Source organism: Emys orbicularis, chromosome 15 (assembly GCF_028017835.1).
Source record: "Emys orbicularis isolate rEmyOrb1 chromosome 15, rEmyOrb1.hap1, whole genome shotgun sequence".
NCBI classification, from domain to species: Eukaryota; Metazoa; Chordata; order Testudines; family Emydidae; genus Emys; species Emys orbicularis.
The window spans coordinates 15985322-16006189 of NC_088697.1; the positions used below are offsets into that span (position 1 = coordinate 15985322).

The 20868-nt window shown below is 46.0% G+C and overlaps 1 protein-coding gene across 4 annotated transcripts in view; it reads right to left on the minus strand.

Annotated features, from left to right (window-relative positions):
* Positions 1-20868, minus strand: part of PKNOX2 (PBX/knotted 1 homeobox 2) — a 316349-nt gene that overhangs the window by 167855 nt on the left and 127626 nt on the right. For all 4 annotated transcript variants that reach the window (XM_065417140.1, XM_065417139.1, XM_065417138.1 and 1 more), the window contains exon 3: positions 8291-8462. In XM_065417140.1, coding sequence (XP_065273212.1) covers positions 8291-8462 — 172 coding nt within the window. The remainder of the gene's footprint in view (positions 1-8290; positions 8463-20868) is intronic.

Consider the following 20868-nt stretch of genomic DNA (forward strand, 5'->3'; position numbering starts at 1 on the left):
CTGAAAGATTCAGGTCCCACTGGGGTGTGATCTTTTGAGAAAGTGGGAAGGTTCTTATAAGGCCTTTCTAGAATTGGTTAGTTAGTGGGTGTGTGAAATGGAGTAGCCCTCAGTAGGAGGATGGAATGTGCTGATCACTGCTAGGTGAACTCATAGAGAGCTGAGGGACAGACTCAATGTCTTTAAAGACAGGATATAGTCTAAGTGGAGGGGAATGTCTGTAGCTTCTTGTGTAACGTCTCTTAGCTGAGTCCAAGAAGAGAAGCCAGTCCAAGAAGAGTCCAAGAAGTCCAAGAAGAGAAGCCAGGTAACACTTTCTAGTTGAGTCCTTTCTGCTGTTAGAGAGGATGTCCCACATGGCAGCAGAGCATGAACATTCTAGGGATTGTGCCTATCCAAATACCATGCCCTGAGATGTTTGATCTTGCTGTTTCATTGGGTAAGGAGCTCGAGAAATGTCAGGACAGTAATAAGTGGGAGAGATGACATGCACAGGAGCTTGGGCAACCAGAACTGTCTGGGCCAGAAGGAGGCAATTAGCATGACTCTCACCCTGTCTTGTCAGATCTTGTGCAGCACATGTGGAAGGAGTGGCAACAGAAAGAAAGCTTAGTTGAGCTGGCTGGACTAGGGGAGAAAGAGAGCATCACCTTGAGAGCGATAGTCTAGGATTCCTCTGGAGCAATATGTAGCACACTTGCTGTTGGTCTGAGAAGCAAACAGATCCCTGGTTGGGGTTCCCCATTGTGCGAAAATGTCATGTAGCACCTGCCATGGAGTTCCCACTCACGGTCAATCGCAAAGTGTCTGCTGAGGGAGTCTGTGAGCACATTCTGTTTCCCAGGAAGGTAGGCTGTGGATAGAGTGATTTGATTGCTGATGCATCAGTTCCAGAGATTGCCTGCTTCTGTGCACAGGAAGGCAGACTTTGCTCCCCCTTGTTTGTTGATGTAGAATACGGTTCCAGTGTGTCTGACATTATCAGGACATGGTGAGAGCAGATGAATGGAAGAAAGAACTTGCATGCCTTTCTTACTGCCAGAAATTCCAGGACATTGATGTGCATTCTGGATTCTCAGGATATCCACGTCTCTTGTGTTGTGTGGTTGTCCATATGAGTGCCCCAGCCTATTAGGGATGCATCTAAGTGGTGCACAGGATCAGGTCCAAGAGGTCAATATGGTTGGACTGCTTGGTAATAGTGACCATAATATAATTAAATTTAACATCCCTGGGGGGGGGGGAAACACCACAGTGGCCCAACACTGTAGCATTTAATTTCAGAAAGGGGAACTACACAAAAATGAGGAGGTTAGTGAAACAGAAATTAAAAGGTACAGCGCCAAAAGTGAAATCCCTGCAAGCTGCGTGGAAACTTTTTAAAGACACCATAATAGAGGCTCAACTTAAATGTATACCTCAATTTAAAAAACATAGAGAACCAAAAAAGAGCCACCGTGGCTAAACAACAAAGTAAAAGAAGCAGTGAGAGGCAAAAAGGCATCCTTTAAAAAGTGGAAGATAAATCCTAATGAGGAAAATAGAAAAGAGCATAAACTCTGGCAAATGAAGTGTAATAATATAATTAGAAAGACCAAAAAAGAATTTGAAGAACAGCTAGCCAAAGACTCCAAAAGTAATAGCAACAAATTTTTTAAATACATCAGAAGCAGAAAGCCTGCTAAACAACCAGTGGGGCCACTGGACGATTGAGATGCTAAAGGAGCACTCAAAGGCGATAAGGCCATTGCGGAGAAACTAAATGAAGTCTTCACTATTGAGGATGTGAGGGAGATTTCCAAACCTGAGCCATTCTTTCTGGATTACAGATCTGAGGAACTGTCCCAAATTGAGGTGTCATTAGAGGAGGTTTTGGAACAAATTGATAAACTAAACAGTAATAAGTCTCCAGGACCTGATGGTATTCACCCAAGAGTTCTGAAGGAACTCAAATGTGAAATTGCAGGACTACTAACTGTCATCTGTAACCTATCATTTAAATCAGCTTCTGTACCAAATGACTGGAGGATAGCTAATATGAGACCAATTTTTAAAAAGGGCTCCAGAGGTGACCCTGGCAACTACAGGCCAGTAAGTCTCACTTCAGTACTGGGCAAATTGGTTGAAACTATCGTAAAGAACAAAATTGTCAGACACATAGATGAACATAATTTGTTGGGAAACAATCAACATGGTTTTTGTAAAGGGAAATCATGCCTCACCAATCTACTAGAATTCTTTGAGGGGGTCAACAAGCATTCGGACAAAGGAGATCCAGTGGATATAGTGTATTTAGATTTTCAGAAAGCCCAATATGAACAGAAGGATAATAGAACAGACTGCTTAAGGAGGTTGTGGAAGCTCCTTCACTGGAAGTTTTCAAAAGGAGGCTGGATAGCTGTCTGCCTTGAATGGGTTAAACACAACAAATCCTGCAACTTGGGAGGAGATTAGACTAGATGACTCTTGTGGTCCCTTCTAACTCTATGATTCTATGATTCTATTATTTATGGGGCAAGTTCGGTGGCTCTCTAGGAGAGGAAGCAGGTGGCAACTCCCTGATGGAGCGGATGGTCTCTGAAGGGGGCACTGTTCCCTCAGTCCCAAATATGCCCAATAGGAGGGATTGAAGGGTGGTCATTAAGGTCTCCATGGAATGGGATACCAATGGCTCAGGGTCAGGTGAGGCGACGGCTGCTCCCAGGGTCATGCAGGTCTCCTGGGAAATGGATAAGAGTGGTATGGGAGAGGCAATTCTTCCGATGGTTCCAAATCCCGCAAGGAAGAAAAGGCTACAGTGGCAGTACCATCAGTGCCGTCTGAGAGGTGTACTTTGTGTGTGTGTGGGGGGGGGAGGCTCCAAACCACAGTCTGGAGTCAGTGGAGCACAATGTTTCTGGTCTTTCTTCTCATGCCTAAGGGACTTAGGACATACTAAATCCTCAAGGGCAGAGCTGGTGGACGGAACATCTGATCTTTTCGAAGTGGACTGAGAGGAAGACTTTAGACCCATGCTTATGAGAATATTTCTTCCCAACGAGGCCCTGCCATGGGTCTGTGGAGGTGGATTCTCTGGCACCAGAGTTCGACTTCATAGCAGAAGATTCACTCCTTGCTGATTCAGGTCAATGTGCAGGAGGTGGGGGGTCTCAAGCATGGGTCCAATTGGGGTCTCATGGCCATCCCATGAGATATCTGCGGAGACAAAGTGCCCACCCTTCTCAGGTACGGCTGGGGAAGGACTGACAGATACTGCACTGAGTGGCAATGTGAGCTTCTCCCAGGCAGTAGAGGCAGTGTTGATGGTGATCGCTGATGGAGAAGGACAGCGGGCAGAGGGCACAGAGTTTGAAGCCCATAGTTCTGGGCATAGTCCGATACCCAAATGCGGAAGTGCAGGGGACACCCCTGTAATCTACTCTACAACTCCTAAAACTACTCAAACTGGTAAAACTACTAATCTACACATTATTTAAGAATTAATAAAACTATGTACAACTGTTTATTTAGAACGACGTCAGAGATGAGGACACTGAAGGTTCCAGTGCAGCAAAGAGAAGGAACTGAAGAGGCAGTTGGTCCAACCCACCCTTTATTGCCTTGGTCGGAAGCACGAGGTGAGCCAGGGCGCATACGCGGACCAAAGGACACTACTTTCAAAACTCTCCGATTCCGAGCGCATGGTGAACATGCATAATTCCAGTGGAACACAATAGGGACAATCAATTGAAGAAGAGAGCTAGTTTGCCTTTCTTTTCAGCTGATAGCATCAGGAACAAACTCAGGAGTAAGAATAGCAAAGTTGTTACAAAACTCTTCAGTAAGAAAGCATTTCTTGTTCTTGTTCTTTATATATATATATATACATACACACAAATCATTGGCAAGTAATATATGCCAAACTGTGACTGCAATTTCCACCAGGAAAATGCAGGTAGAAAGCTGTGAAATGCAGGGATCTAGAGACTGGTATACAAGGAAACTTTAACTTTGTTGAGAAATTGCTCACATTTCTTAAGGTAACCATTGATTAACAGTGTATAAGGTACTGACAGTAAATCCAGTTTGCCTAGGCAGGGAGATCATGTCATTACGGTTTCTTATCTGGAATGTTTTACAAACCAAAAATTACAATTTGCTAACAATCAGACATAAAAATTAATTTAATAAATCAGAAGCAAGTTACTGACTGTCAAGGGCACTTATATTTAAACCACACATTTGCACTTTCTAGATAAAGCAGGGACTATTGGTAGAGCCAGTTAACTAACTAAAGTGGAGTCCTCTTGCCTTGGGTACAGTCAGTCATTTGCCTCATGTGTGTGTAGCTCAATGCAGTTTGTTGTTTTTAATAGTGGTAATAGCGACCATAATGTAATTAAATTTAACATCCTTGTGCAGAGTGGGGAATACCACTATAGCATTTAACTTCAGAAAGGGGAACTACACAAAAATGAGGAAGCTAGTTAAATGGAAATTAAAAGGTACAGTTACAAAAGTGAAATGCCTGCAAGATGCATGGAAACTTTTTAAAAACACCATAATAGAGGCTACCCCAAATTAAAAAAACATAGTAAGAGACTAAAAAAAGTGCAACCATAGCTAAACAACAAAGTAAAGGAAGTGGTTAGAGGCAAAAAGGCATCCTTTAAAAATTGGAAGTCAAATCCTACTGAGGAAATTAGAAAGAAGCATAAACTCTAGCAAATCAAGCATAGAAGCATTATTAGGCAGGACAAAAAAGAATCTGTTGAGCACCTAGCAAAAGATTTGGAAACTAACAACAAAACCGTTTTTTAGTATGTCAGAAGCAGTAGGTCTGCCAAACAATCAGTACAGCCACTGGACGATCGAGGTGCTAAATGAGCACTCAAGGAAGATAAGGTTAAATTAATTCTTTGCATCGGTCTTCACTGCAGATGATGTGAGGGAGATTCCCACACCTGAGCCACTCTTTTTAGGTGACAAATATGAGGAACTGTCCCAGATTGAGATGTTGTAACAAACAGATCAATTAAACAGCAATAAATCACCAGGACCGCTTGGTATTCACCCAAGAGTTCTGAAGGAATTCAAATATGAAACTGCACAACTACTAACTGGTATGTAATCTATCACTTAAATCAGCTTCTGTACCAGATGACTGGAGGATAGCTAATGTGACACCATTTTTTTTAAAAAGGCTCCAGAGGTGATCTTGGCAATTACAGACCAGCGGCTTATTTAACTTCAGTACCAGGCAAAGTGGTTGAAATTACAGTGAAGAACTGAATTATCTGACCCAAAGATGAACATGATTTGTTGAAGAGTCAACATGGCTTTTGTAAAGGCAAATCATGCCTCATCAATCTATTAGAATTCTTTGAAGTGGTCAACAAATACGGGGAAAAGAGTGATCCAGCAGATATAGTGTACATGGACTTTCAGAAAGCTTTTGACAATGTCCCTCACCAAGACTCTTAAGTAAAGTAAGCAATCTTGGGATAAGAAGGAAGGTCCTCTCATGGATCAGTAACTTGTTAAAAGACAGGAAACAAAGGGATGAATAAATGGTCCATTCTCAGAATGGAGAGAGGTAAATAGCGGTTCCCCCATGGATCTGTACTGATACCAGTGCTATTTAAACGTATTCAGAAATGATCTGGAAAGAGGGGTAAATACTGAAGTGGCAAAATTTATAGGTAACACAAAATTACCCAAAGTAAGTAAGTCCAAAGCACACTGAGAAGAGTTACAATCACAAAGCTGGGTGACTGGGCAACAAAATGGCAAATGAAATTCAATGTTGATAAATGCAAATTAATGTGCATTGGAAAATATAATCTCAACTAAATATACAAAATGATCTAAATTAGTTCTTACTGCTCAGGAAAGAGATCTTTGAGTCATTGTGGATAGTTCTCTGAAAACATCCACTCAATATGCAGTTGCTGTCAAAAAATCTACCAGAATGTTAGGAACCATTAGGAAAGGGATAGATAATAAGACAGTAATATCTTAATGCCACTTTATAAATCCAGGGCACACCCAGATCTTGAATACTGTGTGCACTTCTGGTTGCCCCATCTCAAAAAAGGATATATTAAAATTATAAAAGGTACAGAGAAGGGCAACAAAAATGATTAAGGGCATGGAACAACTTCCATATGAGCAGAGATTAAAAAACTAAGGGGGATCTGATAAAGGTCTATAAAATCATGACTGGTGTGGAGAAAGTGAATAAGGAGGTGTTATTTACTCCTTCACACAACACAAGAACCAGGGGTCACCCAGTGAAGTTAATAGGCAGCAGGTTTAAAAAAAACAAAGGGAAGTACTTCTTCATACAATGCACAGTCAACCTGTGGAATTCATTGGGATGTTGTGAAGGGCAAAACTATAACCAGGTTCAAAAAAATAATTAGATAAATTCATGGAGGATAGGTCCATCAGTGGCTATTAGACAAGATGGCCAGGGATGCAACCCTATGCTCTGGTGTCCCTAGCCTCTCACTACCAGAAGTTGGGAGAGGATGACAGGGGATGGATCAAACGATTATTGCCCTGTTCATTCTTTCTGAAGCGTCTGGCATTGACCACTGTCAGAAGACAGGATCCTGTGCTAGATGGACCATTGGTAAGGCTACGTTTTAGTCATGGGTATTTTTAGTAAAAGTCATGGACAGGGCACAGGCAGTACACAAAAATTCACAGCCTGTGACCTGTCCATGACTTGTACTATATACCCCTAACTAAAACTGGAGTGGTTTGGGGTAGGGGGCAGCCCAGGGTTACTGCAGGTGCTCTGGGGGAGGGAGCCAGGGGTGCCGCGGGTGCTCTGGGGGAGGGGGCTGGGGACATTGCGGGTGCTCGGAAGGGCAGGCAGAGGCACATAGCCCGGGAACCCTGGTGCTGCTGGGGGGGAGTAGGCGGGGCTGACGTGCTTCCTACCAGGCTCTGCACGGCTCCCCAGAAGCGGCGACATGATGTCCCTCATCTCCTAGGCAGAGGTGCCACCAGGGGGCTCCACACGCTGCCCCTGCCCCAAGCGCCAGCTCTGCAGCTCTCATTGGCTGGGAACTGAGGCCAATGGAGCTGTGGGGGTAGCACCTGCGGGCGGAGGCAGTGCGCAGAGCTGCCTGGCCGCGCCTATGCCTAGCAGACGAGAGGTATGTTGCTGCTTCCGGGGAGCCTTCCTCCCCCCCAAGGTAAGCACTGCCCAGAGCCCTCACCCCCACCTGCACCCCAACCCACCCCTGAGCCCTCTCCTACACCCAAACTCCTGCTGCTGTTGGGGGGCCGGGGGCGGGGGCCTGAGACTGCCCCTGCTGTGGTCGGTACGGCTGGCCCAGGGGCGGCCCGAGCTGCTCAGGCCGCCCCCGGGCCAGCCACACCGGCCGCTGCAGAAGTCACAGAGGGCCCGTAAAGTCACAGAATCCATGACTTCCGTGACCTCCGTGACAGACTCACAGCCTTAACCATTGGTCTGACCCAGTATAGCAGTTCTTATGTTCTTAAACTATTCCTATAAATTTTAGACTAAGATTTATAATTATTCCTTTTGAAAAATCTCAATTGCCAAGCTTATCCAGACTCCTCATTGCTCTAACACAGTGGTTTTCAAACTTTTTAGACTGAGTACTTCCTTACAAATAATGTAGTATACTGCATACCCCATCTGAGATAGGCAGAGGTGACATGTGCCACCCCAGATTTCTGCCTTCCATTTAGCAACAGCTTCGAGAGGTTTTCAAACTGTGGGGCACATCCCCCCATGGGGACCCAGAGGAACGTTCAGGGGGGTGAGCAGTGACGCCACAGGGCTCAGGGAGGGAGTGCCACCTTAACCCCCTGACTCACCTCAGTGGGGCACCCAGCCTGTCTGCATTGGGGGTGGGGGGGGCCGCACAACCAAAAATTGTAACTCAAAGGGGGCTCAGTTAAAAAACTGAGCCGCCTCACATCGCCGCTCGCCCCACCGAACATTCCTCCAACACCCCTGGGGGGCGCGTCCCACAGTTTGAAAATCTTGCTACTAAATAAAATGTGTTGTCCACCATTACAGGATTTTTCTCACGTACCCCCCAGATGAGAGCTCGTGTACCCCTCGGATTACATGTACCCCGTTCAAAAACCACTATCTAACATATGCTCCTTAAAACACATCCAACCTGAGACTTCTCTAATCTGCTGCCCTTTGGGCTTTGGGTTCAGATGCCTATAGCGTAAGAGCAAAGCATTGAGATGTCCCTGTTGTCTCAAATGCTAAACAAAGCAATGGGACTGGGACTGGTCTGAACCAGGGCTTTACCAGGTTGTCCAGTTCGGGGTCATCACTGAAGAATGGTTTGTGTTCCTGCTCCTGCTGGTGTACAAAGTTCTCAATGTCCACGTCAAAGCTGGCAGAGGTGATGCACTCGGAGCCCTGTGTTGCCTGCTCACACTTCTCAAACAGCAGCGTCAGGAGTGGGAAAAGAGGATGCCTGGAGAGACAGGAAATCACAACATTCTTTCTGTAAAGCCATCTTCCTATGTATTTAACTGATTTCAGCTTTCTGCGCCAGAGTGTGGGCGAGTATTGCATTCACTCACCAGCTAAACAAGGGCATTCTCTTTTCCAGTCTCATTCTCATCTTGTTTTCTAACCTTTAATTTACACTTGCCTCTGGGAGGTAGGGGATTTCTTATGCTGCTAAAATGTCAAAATGGCAGCCAGACAAACAGATAAATCTCCCAAACATATCTGTAGGCACCCTATTCTGATCAGTTCTATAAAGCAAATTCCACTGGCTGTAATGTCACAGGGTTAGTTACCAACATTACTACAGGGGTTACGGTCCAATTCTGATTGGACTGAAGTTGGTCAGATGGTGCCATAACTTACAGTTGTTTTGAAGAGGTTTTGAGCAGATGGATTTGGATGCTCTAGAAACAGGGTAAACTTTCACAGCAGTGGCAGTTATATTTCCTATTCCTATAGGCTGTGCTATCTCCCCTTGGGCTCCTTAGAGGGGAGTGGACACCATCTACAATACTTGGTTCACATAAGAAGTTCTCCATGGCCTAGAACTCCTGCATGATTTGATGTTGGTTCTGCCCACAGTAGCACTAATAATAGTAATAGTGCACAGCAGTCCTGTGGATCACAGCATATAGGGAGCCAGCAGGGCACAAAGCGGCAGCACATAGGGTCATATCACTTGCGTACCTATGAAAGGATCCAGTGAGAAGGATCCCAAGGGCTGTACTCACCTTGATGGGGTCAGAGGGAGCCTTGCTCCTCTGGGTTGGACTCTTTAAATCATTGCTTGTGTGATGGCCATGGAGGAAGCCTTTCTCTTTCAGGTCTGTGCCTCAGTGAGCCTGAGGCTGGTCCAAAACTGAAAAAAAGTCTTGGGACCCATGATAATTGAATCCACATGTGTTGGACTTTATTTGGTCATAATTCAAAATTTCAACCAAAATAAAATGATTCAAACATTGAATTTGGACCATTTCCCCCAGCTCGGCCAGTGAGGCTGTGAAAGATCCTCTGAGGCGAACAGAGCTTACCCGAAGGGTCTAAGCCTCAGCTCCCTTGCCCAAATCTCCTTTCCATGAGTTGCCTCATAATGTACCAGCCCAGCATGGTTAGGCACTGAATTGCCACCTCCCACAATGATGTTTCCCCCACCCCTGTGTTCCTCAGTCTCCCAAGCCCTGACTCTTGCTGTCTTGTATGTGTTTGTTTTGTCTTAGTTAGACTCTCAGTTCTCCAGGGCACAGAACGTGTCTCTTGTGTTTGGAAAGTGCCGTGTAATTTACAGCCCTCCATCAATGGTTTGTAGTAACAAATGTTAACCATATGTACCACTCCAATACTATTCCATGACGTGCTGCCCTGCGGGCAGTCAACATCCTGCCTCGTGGTTTCTGCAGTTTGTTACCCCTGCTCTTTGGATGGCTGACAATGTCTTCATAGATGGTCACCCAACAGGTTGCAGATGGCACCAACAGCTTGTCCATTTTGAGCAGAAAGTGCCTGGGCACCAAAGACAAAATTGTCAAAAGTGGCCTTGGACTTTGAGTGCTTCACATTGTTGGCGCCCAGTATGAGACACCCAAAACACTGCAATGCCCTAAATCAGGGGCTGTTTATAGGTAATTTCAGCCCAACTGACTGGAATGTGCTTCCTGTTTTAATAACTGAATACCTATAAACCTACATTGTATTCTTCTGAATGTGTCTAGCTATGAAATAAGATATAGTCCTCCAAAATGCACCACATCGCCCCCCAATCCCCACCACAACTGGATAGGCCCACCCCTTTTTAAGTACAACAGAGAACCAAAACACCTTTTCAAACCACTGAACTGTCTTCTTACCCTGAACCCCTTAGCTGTGGTCAAGATTACCCCTTAGCAAAAGCAGGGGAGGGTGAAAGGTCACCTCGATACACTCTGAACCTTACAGTATCTTTCCCACAAGGGAGTGGATATCAGTCATGGGCTCATTGTAACATTCTGGAATGTTCTCTTTTCTTGATCTTTTAAGGGTATTTGAACCTTTGAAAATAATAAAATACAATAATAATAATAATAAATTAATAATACCAGCAAACAATAACAAGGAGCAAAATAGACAAGTAAAAAACCTGCCAAACTTGCCACACTTTGGAACACCTCTGCTATCAAGTTATTTATTATATAGACTTGTCTGGTGCAGGTGATGATCCACAAGAACCCATTCATTCGAGTCACTCTACCTCCCCAGCCTAATCACTTCACTTAATTCCCTTGCCTCTTGCCTCTCAGTATTTAGCAGCCTCTACCCTGGAAGGATTCCCACCACCTCTATCCTTCCTGTATCTCGCAGATAACAGATGACTTCCGGGAACTCGAACTGTTCAAGTGATCTCCTCAGAGATCCTTCCTGTCCCATGAGCAAAGGAAGACAGAAGGCAGAAGATTCTGGAAGTGAACCGCTGGTTAGGTAAGCAGCAGCGGGTTTGGGATTTCTGGAACAATGGCCCACCTTCTGTGAAAAGAGGGGACTGTACAGTTAGGCTGGCCTCTGTCTCAGTAGGAAACCCAATCTCTTTGGGGACAGGCCGGCTAGAGTAGTCAGGAGGGTGTTAAATTAATAGCAAAAGGGAAGGGTAAAACAGGGGAAGATATGAGCACTCAGCACAAAATCAAGATGTTGAGAAGAGAAGGTAACTCATCTTGTGCAGTAACTGTGGTTCTTCAAGATGTGTGTCCCTATGGGTGCACCACTCTAGATGGGCTTGCACCCCATGTGCCTCAGATTAGAGATTTTAGGTAGCAGAGTCCGTTCTGCCCACACATCGCCATCCCCATCTCATGCCCTGCACCAGGGCTATTTAGTGCTGTGTGGGCGAACTGCCCTCAGTTCCTTCTCTACCATGAAGCTCATTGAAAATAACTCCGAAGCAGAGGGGAGGAGAGTAGGTAGTGGAGCACCTATAGGGGGGCACATCTCAAAGAACCACAGTTACTGCACAAGGTGAGTAACCTTCGCTAATTCTTTGAATAGTGTCCCTATGGGTGCTCCCATCTAGGTGACTCCACAGCAGTCCCCCTAACAGATGGATGGGTGTGACAAGGTGTACCTACCCGACACCAGCCCGAAAGGGTTAACTGTGCTTTGCAGGCTGAGGAAGACCTGCCCTTCTGACTCTGCTGGGCATGCTCAGCCTGGAGGCAGAGTATGAAAGGAAGCAGCCCAACTCAGTCTGGGCAGGCTGCTGAAGGGAGAGGACGCAGACTGCAGGCTCTCTCCAGGGAGCTGCTACAGGCCCTGACTACAAAGCCACAGCACAGAGAGCTCCAGATGGACTCCAGGCTGCCTGATGAGCCTGGAGAAGAGACCGCGCTGGCAGGAGCTAGCCCGTTTGAGAATCCCAGAGACCCGGGGGAGCCATGGAGCATCGCAGAGGGAGAAAGGGTTAGAAGCAGCCCAGGGGACTTAAACTTTTCTCCAGTGAGTGAACTGGGGAACCAGTCAGCGTGTTTTAGGAGGATCCTCCTGACTCAGTGGTGAGCACCCCCACCACTGCCAGGGGCCTGGGCTGGGACTCTAAGGAGCAGGGAGGGCCCGAGTCCCCCAACCCTGGGTGCGACACACCCCTAAGTGGCATCCCACTTCCCCAATGGGCCAATCAGCCACACAATCCCACAGAAGTGAGTTATTTTATTGACTCTGGCAATTGTGCCACATCACCCTGAGCGAAAGGGCCGTTTTATTGACTTTGGCCATTAGGCCATGGTGCCCTGAGTGGAAGGGCCGCTTTATTGACTTTGGCCATTAGGCCATGCTGCCCTGAGTGGAAGGGCCGCTTTATTGACTCCAGCCCTTAGGCCATGCTGCCCTGAGTGGAAGGGCCGCTTTATTGACTCCACTAGGCCATACTACCATGTTTTATAGACAGATACACGAACACAGGACCTAACTGGCTGCTATACAGTTTTTTTCCTTCTTCTGTCCATATGTGACCCGGCACTTGGGATGGAGTGTACCTATCCCATGACAATAGGGCTTTGGCATCGAGTCTAGAATTGAGGATAAAATAGTGGAGCCAAATATGGCATTGGACGCTGAGGCGTGAGTGACTGCGCAAAGTTCAGCGAATGTATGAATAGATGTTCATATATATGTCTATATATATCTGCAACCAGAACATTCTTGAGGAAGGCTATGGAAGTGGAGAGAGATCTCGTGGAGTGAGTTTGTATTCTAGAAGGAGATTGAAGATCATGAGACTGGCAGCAGTAAATAATGCAGCCTGATATCCATCAGGAGAGTCTTTGCTTGGAAATTGGGGATTAGTTCTGTCCGCAACTGAGAGAAAGTCTGGGAGATTTCCTGAAGGGCTTAGTCCTATCTAAATAAAAGGCTAATGCCCTCCGGACATCATGTGTGTGTAATGACACATCTCTTTTGACCTGGTGTGGTTTAGGAAAGAGAACTGGAAGGTGAATAAGTTGGTTTATATGGAAGTCCAAAGATATTTTCAGCAGGAACTTGGGATGTGGACGTAGTGTGACCTTGTCTTTAAAGAAAAGTAAAGGGGAGTATGCCATTAGAGTCACTATCTTCCCTACTCTTCGAGCAATAGTAATGGCCACTAGAAAAGTGGTTTTCATAGTCAGGTGTAAAAGAGAACAGGTGGCTATGGCTTCCTGGGGGGGGGGGTCTCATAAGACATCTGAGTACAAAGTTGAGGTCCCATGCCAGTGTGGGGCATTTGATTTGTGGAAAGAGCTTACCCAGTCCCTTGAGGAATCTTCTTGTTGTTGGATGAGCAAAAACAGAAAACCCCTCTATCATATGATGGAAGGCCATGACAGCTGCGAGGTGCAGCTTTACAGAGATAAGCCAGACCTTTTTAGCTCGAGTACAAATGATAGTGGAGAGGATGTAGGTGAAATGGGCTTTGAGTCACACCAGTATTTGAATCTCTTCCACTTTTGGACATATGTGTCACGAGTGGCTTGTTTCCTGCTATGCAACAGCACTGTCCGTGTCCTCAGAACAGGTTGTTTCTAACCCCTCGAACCATCTATCAGCCATGCCTTGAACCTGGAGATTGGGGAGATGAATTTGACCAGCATCCTGGGAGAGAAGATGGGGAACAGGCTGGAGAATGATTGGCTGACAAACAGCGAGCTGACATAAGGATACCATATTTGTCTTGGTCATGTGAGCACCACGAGAATAATCTTGGCTTTTTCTTTCTTTATCTTGAGCAGCACCTTGGATATTAAAGAAATTGGTGGAAATGCATACAAGAGTCCTCAGTTCCAATGGAGGAGAAAGGCGTCTCCCAGGGAGTGGTGACCCAGACCGGCTCTGGAGCAGAAATGGGAGCATTTCTTGTTCTTGGCTTTAGCAAACAGGTCTATCTGTGGGACATCTCAATGTAGAAATATGCAGTGGACTATAGTGGGATCTCTCTCCAATTTGTGATCTTACAAGAAGCATCTGCTGCAAGCATTCGCTGGGGTGTTTTGTATGCCAGAAGGTAAGCAGCTGAGATGTTGATCTGGTGCAATGTGCACCAAATCCAGAGTCTCACTGCTTCGGCGCAGAGGGCAGTTTATGTAAAATGTACATGACATGCTGTCCATCATGATCTTTATATGTTTGCCCCTAATCAGTGGCAGGAAATGAATACAGGAATTTCTGACTGCTATGAGTTCCAGCAAGTTGATGTGTACTGTGGACACAACAGGAGACCACCTGTCCTGAATACTATGGTGTTCCGGTGGGCTCCCCCTCCCAATAGGGATGCATTCATTGTTATTAATTATGTTGGGAGTGGCTGAATGAAGAAGACCCCAGCACAAACATTGTGAGGGTTCTTCCACCATTCGAGGGGCTTTTTAACTACCAAAGGCATAGAGAGTAGTTTGTTTAAAATGTGTTTGCTCGGTGAGTAAATAATTCTGAGCCACCTTTGAAGGCAGCACATGTGAAGTCTCATGTGATTTATTACAAAGGTGCCCGCTGCGATGTATCCTAATAGCTGGAGACAGTTTCTGGATGATGTTTGAGGGCTGAGTTGGACTGTGGAGACTAAATTGCTTGGTTTTTGAAACTGTGCGAGGAAAGGAATGCTTTGGCTGTTACTGCATTGAGGTAGACTCCTATGAACACCAGATGTTGTACCAGAGTGAAAGTGGACTTTTGGATGTTTAATTGTAGTCTCAGTTAGAGGAATAGGTCCCCGGCCTTCTGAGTGGCCATCAAACCTTTGATGAAGGACCGCACTTTGAGCAGGCAATTATCTAAGTATGGGAAGATCAGGATTCTTTGTTTGTGGAGATGTGTCACTACCACAGAAAGGACTTTTGAGAACACTTTGTGTGCAGAGGAGAGACTGAACAGGAGCACTGTGTGTTGAAAGTGCTCTTGACCCAGGGTGAATCATAGAAACCTTCTGTGGGAGGGGTGGATCGCTAAATGGAAGTAAGTGTCCTGGAGGTTGACGGCTGAGAACCAGTCCCCTTCATCCAGTGATGGAATCATTGCTGCAAGGGTTACCATTTTGAACCACTAAACATTTACAAATCTGTTGTGTGATCTTAGAACTAGAATGGCTCTCCAACAGCCATTCTCTTTTGGTACCAGGAACTACCTGGAGTAAAATCCCTTCCCTATGTGTTGGATAGGAACTGATTCTATAGCACCCAGATTCAGGAGAGAATCGATTTCCTGTCGCAACAGGTGCTGTTGAGAGGGGTCCCTGAAGAGGAACGGGGAGGGTGGGGGGAGGAAGATAAAATAGATTATCCTATTGAAATAATATCTTACACCCACTTGACCATAGTGATATGTTCTTTGTTCTGACAAAAATGAAAAAGATGGTCATTGAAGTGGGGGAAACACATGGATTGTTGCAGCAGATAAGAATGCGTGTGGTAACTCAGGCTACTCCTGAGGGAATTCTGCACCACTGCACATGTGCAGAATTCATGTCCCGCACAGAATATTTTTCTCTGCAGAAAATACATTCTGCCAGAGAAGTGTTGTAGTTATGCCTTTTGCCCACGGAGCTGCTCTGGTGCCAGAGAAGCCACTCCCATTCAGGAGCAGCTCTAGCTGTGGATAGGGAAAAGAAGAGGCTCCTTCCTCACAGCACCCTGCCTGTGAGGCAAGATTAGGAGGCATGGGATTTGGGGGGGGGGCAGACAGCGTGGGGCACGTGGAAATGCTAGGGGGTCATAGACAGGGGTGCAGAAGGGCTAGTGGGAGGGGACAGACTGGGGCAGAGGCTGAATGGGAGTGGGAGTGCAGGGACACATGGGGAGGAGGGTGGCTGAGTGGGGGTGCAGGGACTCATAGGGATGGGGGTGCAAGGACACATGGGGACAGGGAGAGGGGGTGGCTGATTGGGGGTGCAGGGCCACAGGGGAAGGAGGGTGGCTGAGGTGGGGGTACAGGGACACATCAGGATGGGGGAGGTGGGGTGGCTGAGTGGGGATACAAGGACACATGGGGACGGGGGCAGATGTGCCTGAGTGAATGAGAGAGACTAGGGGTCATCCAGAGTCTGCATGGGGATGTCTCCACAGCAATCCCTTCCCCCCCGCCCAGAAAAAAAAACTTGTTCAATACTTCTCCCACCCACACCCAACAACTCTCCAAGTTCACACCCTGGTTCCTTCCAACCAATTACTTCCATCTCCTTCAGCTCTTCCGTTACCCCTGACTCCACCAAGCCTTCACACTTCTTCAGAGGGGTGCGAGAAATGCATTTCTATATTGTAGTTTAAATGAATTATTACTCAAAGGTCTGTATTAATATACCCCGTAAGGAATCCATTTGTCAAAAAACATTTCCTGAATCTTTTTTGTTGTCTGTATTGTTACAGACATACTTGTTGACAGGTATTTTGAAAAAAAAAATTACCAAAATAATTGAAATTGGCACGTGTTATTTTGACAAATAAAATATGCAGAATTTTGCAATATTGTGCATAACATTTTTAATTTTTTTGTGCAGAATTCCCTCACGAGTATCAGGACGTTGACCAACCTGTTAAAATTGATTTTTCAAGCTAGTTAGTTGTGAAGTCTATGCCTACATAGCAGCTGGTCTCTTTCTCTGAAATTGTTGTCTCTTGTGCTGGGGTTCATAATGCCTCTGGGAGGCAGGAAACTGGGTAGGCCGAGATCTCTGTGCAATCTGGGACTTACTGAATCTTCTTTTTTGTGCAGGGGTATAAATTCCAAGAGCGTGCAAGGTGGCTCTAGAGTCTTTCAAGGTGTGCAAGGATTCATCAGTTTTCTTGGCAAACAACTTTGATCCCTCAAAAGGGAGGTCCTTGACTGTAGTTTGCACTTCCCTCAGAAAACCTAAGAACTAAAGCCAGGGAGCCCTCCTCATGACCACCACCATGAAGAAGGAAAAAACAGCTGTGTCATAGAATCATAGAATATTAGGGTTGGAAGAGACCTCAGGAGGTCTTCTAGTCCAATCCCCTGCTCATAGTAGGACCAACACCAACTAAATCATCCCAGCCAGGGCTTTGTCAAGCCAGGCCTTAAAAACCTCTAAGGATGGGGATTCCACCACCTCCCTAGGTAACTCATTCCAGTGTTTCACCACCCTCCTAGTGATATAGTGTTTCCTAATATCCAACCTAGACCTCCCCCACTGCAACCTGAGACCATTGCTTCTTGTTCTGTCATCTGCCACCACTGAGAACAGCCTAGCTCCATCCTCTCTGGAACCGCTCTTCGGGTGGTTGAAGGCTGCTATCAAATCCCCCCTCACTCTTCTCTTCTGTAGATTAAATAAACCCAGTTCCCTCAGCCTCTCCTTTGAATGCCTCAGCAGCATTCAAAGAGGCCTGCAGAGATGTCCTTGCAAGCAGTTGGCCCTCTGCAATGATCACCTAAATTGCTCCCTCTGGTCCATCTACCACTGGAAGATGCTCAATAAAGGCATTCAGTTTTGAGTAATTAGTATGGCTATGTTTTACCATAAGGGCTTGGTAATTGACGATCTTAAATTGTAAGGTAGCTGACAAGTATGATTTACAGCCAAATAAATCAAGACTCTTAAAATCTTTGTAGTATGACATCAATTTAGCATGGTGCTGTCTGCCATGTTAATTCACAGCATCAACCACGAGGGAGTTTTGGGATGGATGTGAAAATAAAAAGTCTGAGTTGTTGGAGGAAACATAGTATCTTTTGCCCATTCTCTTACAGGTGGGTGGTATTGTGGCCAGAGTATGCCATGTATCAGAGGGGTAGCCGTGTTAGTCTGGATCTGTAAAAAGCAACAGAGAGTCCTGTGGCACCTTTAAGACTAACAGATGTATTGGAGCATAAGCTTTCGTGGGTGAATGCCCACTTCTTCGGATGCATGTAATATGCCATATTACTTTTGCTGGATCCAACAAGGCCTCATTAATGGGTAATGTGATGCGGGCAGACGAGGAGGTGTGCAGGGTACCAAGTAACTTATGTTGCGACTCCTTAACTTCCTCTAGTAGAATTTGCAAGGAGTCTGCTATCCTTTTAATAAGGTCATGAAATTGTTTAAAATCATCTGCCAAGGACCGTGGTGGAGGCATAACAGTTTCATCAGGGGTGGATGAAGAAGTTGGTTGTAGAAGTAATCTCTTTGTCCAATCTCACTTCCTGTTCCTCAAAGGTCTCAACTTGTGGATGAGGAGCCCTAGAGAGAAAAGCTGGTGGGAAGTGCCTTCTCTTTTCCCAGCAAGAAGCACTACGGTAAGCCGCCAAGAATCCCAGTAGGGCCACTGAGGTGGTGCATAAGACCAGAGTGCTTGGTACTGAGGCCCTAGGGGATTCTGTCAGTACCAGTTTAGAAGAGGTGATCTTTCTGCTGCTCTGTTCATCTGATGGTACTGATCTTCTGGAGCCTGAACTCTTAAAGTCCTTATACTTGCTGGTGGTGATGGTACCTAAGGAGCCTGCTGCCTTGTGGGTACTGAGTCGGAGATCAGTGGATGCTGAGGTGGTCAACATGGTCGGGGACTGTCTCTTTGCAGTAGATTCTTTAACCAGTGGACTTGAAGCCCACTTCCTAGAGACTTTTTGAGAGGATTCCAGCAATTTCCTCTTTGAATCTCTAGGGGAGTGTTGCATGGAAGAAGCTAATGCAGTTGGCCTGGTTGGGGACCGTTGTATGGGGTTCCCAGGGCTGAAGTCAGAAGCTGGTCAGAACAAACTCTTCATCATAAGGAGACACACTTTTAGTTCCTGTTTTTTTCTGCCCCCCCGACTTTAACTTGATGCAGAAATTACATTTTTGAGGAACGTGTGACTCCTCGAGATAGTGCATACAGTGGGAATGTCCATCACTGACTGGGATAGCCTCTCAGCATGAAAGGCGATGTTTAAACCCATGAGAACTGGGCATAAACTTTCTGGATTTCAATTCCCCTGAGGGGAAGAAATAAAGAAAAATAGTCAGATGGGCAACAGCTGCGAACCTAATAACAATATGTTTTTTAATTTTTTTTTTTTTGGTACACTAACAAAAAGAAAAGGAAAAGGATTACTACCACTAACTAAAAGAAACTCTAGGAACTAACACTAACTATTATGAACGAGAGAAAAAAAACGGTTGAAGTAATCTCAGCTGGGATGCTGCTGAGTCTCTGTCTTAGGGCGAGGTAGTTGAGGGGGAACTGAGAGCAGTTTGCTCACGCAGAGCTTTATAGCCTGGTGCAGCACATGAGACAAGGAGGGACATGCACAGGCCGAATCTCCAATCTGAGGCGCATGGGGCACAAGCGCACCTAGAGTGGAGAAGCCATAGGGACACAACTTGAAGAAGAACAAAATTAACCAAGGAACCAAAGGACATGAAAAGAAGAAAGTCTTTAATTTCCTACACACCAGTGCTAGGAGCCTGGGTAATAAACAGGAGGAATTGGAATTGATCATTTATGAGCATAGGTTTGATCTAGGTGGTATTTTGGAAACCTGGGGGGATGATTCGCAAAACTGGAATGTTAACATCAATGGTTATAACACATTTAGAAAGGGCTGAGTGGCCAAAAGGGAAGGGCGAGTGCATTATCTATTTCTGAGTCACTGATACATGGAAGAAATGATCTTAAATGCTTATGGATCAACATCCTAAGAGATAAAGCACAAGATGGGGTACTAGTTGGTGTCCGCTACAGACCACTAAATCACACTAAGGAACGGGATGACCGCCTCCTTAGGCACCTGTCTATAATGTGTAGGAAAAAAGGCTGTGTTATCATGGGGGAATTCAATTTGAGTGACCTATGCTGGAAGTCTCATGCTGCCAGGACTAAAACAGCCTTAGAATTTCTAAACACTGTAGGCGACAATTTCCTAACTCAAAAAGCGTTGCAACCAACATGGGGAAATTCTTTATTAGACCTTGTCTTAACACAGTGGTCCCCAACCTTTTTGTGGTCACTAGCACATTCATGTTTTCAAGGCTTATTTTGTATTTGTACATTAAATAATACAAAAAACATCATATTTAATATTACATAATATATGAATCCAGAGAAAAGAGAGAAGCCGGAGAGAAGCCGCAAGGACAGAGAACACCGGCGCCCACAGCCCCGGAGTACTCTGTCCCCAGCAGGCGCGGGGCCCCGGCTTCTCTCCCCTGCTGGGCACTAGGCGGGCCCCGTGCCTGCCGGGAACAGAGAACACCGCGCCCGCAGCCCCGGATTACTCTGGCCCCAGCAGGCGCGGGGCCCCGGCTTCTCTCCCCTGCTGGGCACTAGGCGAGCCCCACGCCTGCCGGGGATAGAGAACACCGGCGCCCGTAGCCTGCAGCCCCGGAGTTCTCTGTCCCTGGCAGGCATGGGGCCGTAGCTTCTCTCCCCTGCTGGGCAGTAGGCGGGTGCACATAAATGCCCCGGCGGGCGCCATGGCGCCCGCGGGCACCGCGTTGGGGACCACTGTCTTAACAGGTAAAGAGGAACTGATCACAGAACTAAAAATTAATAGTAGCTTAGGTACTAGTGATCATGACTTCATCACATTTATAATGTGCAACCAGAACACGTTGCAGGCGAGTAAAATACTTGGTGCTTTAATGGGGCCAGTTTCATAACGCTGAAAAGGGTTACGAGCCAGATCAACTGGGAGGAAGAATTTAATCAGAAAAATGTGAATGCTAATTGGGAACAATTTAAGAACACTGCACTAGATGCCCAAAAGGCCACAATCGAGGAAGAGCACACTGGTTAAAAAATTGACCTGGTTTAGAGGAGAACCAAAGGCAGTTATTTACAAGGGAAGCAAAGGGACACAAGGAGAAATCTATGGCCAGCAGAGTGAAAGACAATAAAATATTTTAGGAACAAAAAGAATCCTGACAATGGCATTAGTCCATTACTAGATGGAAATGG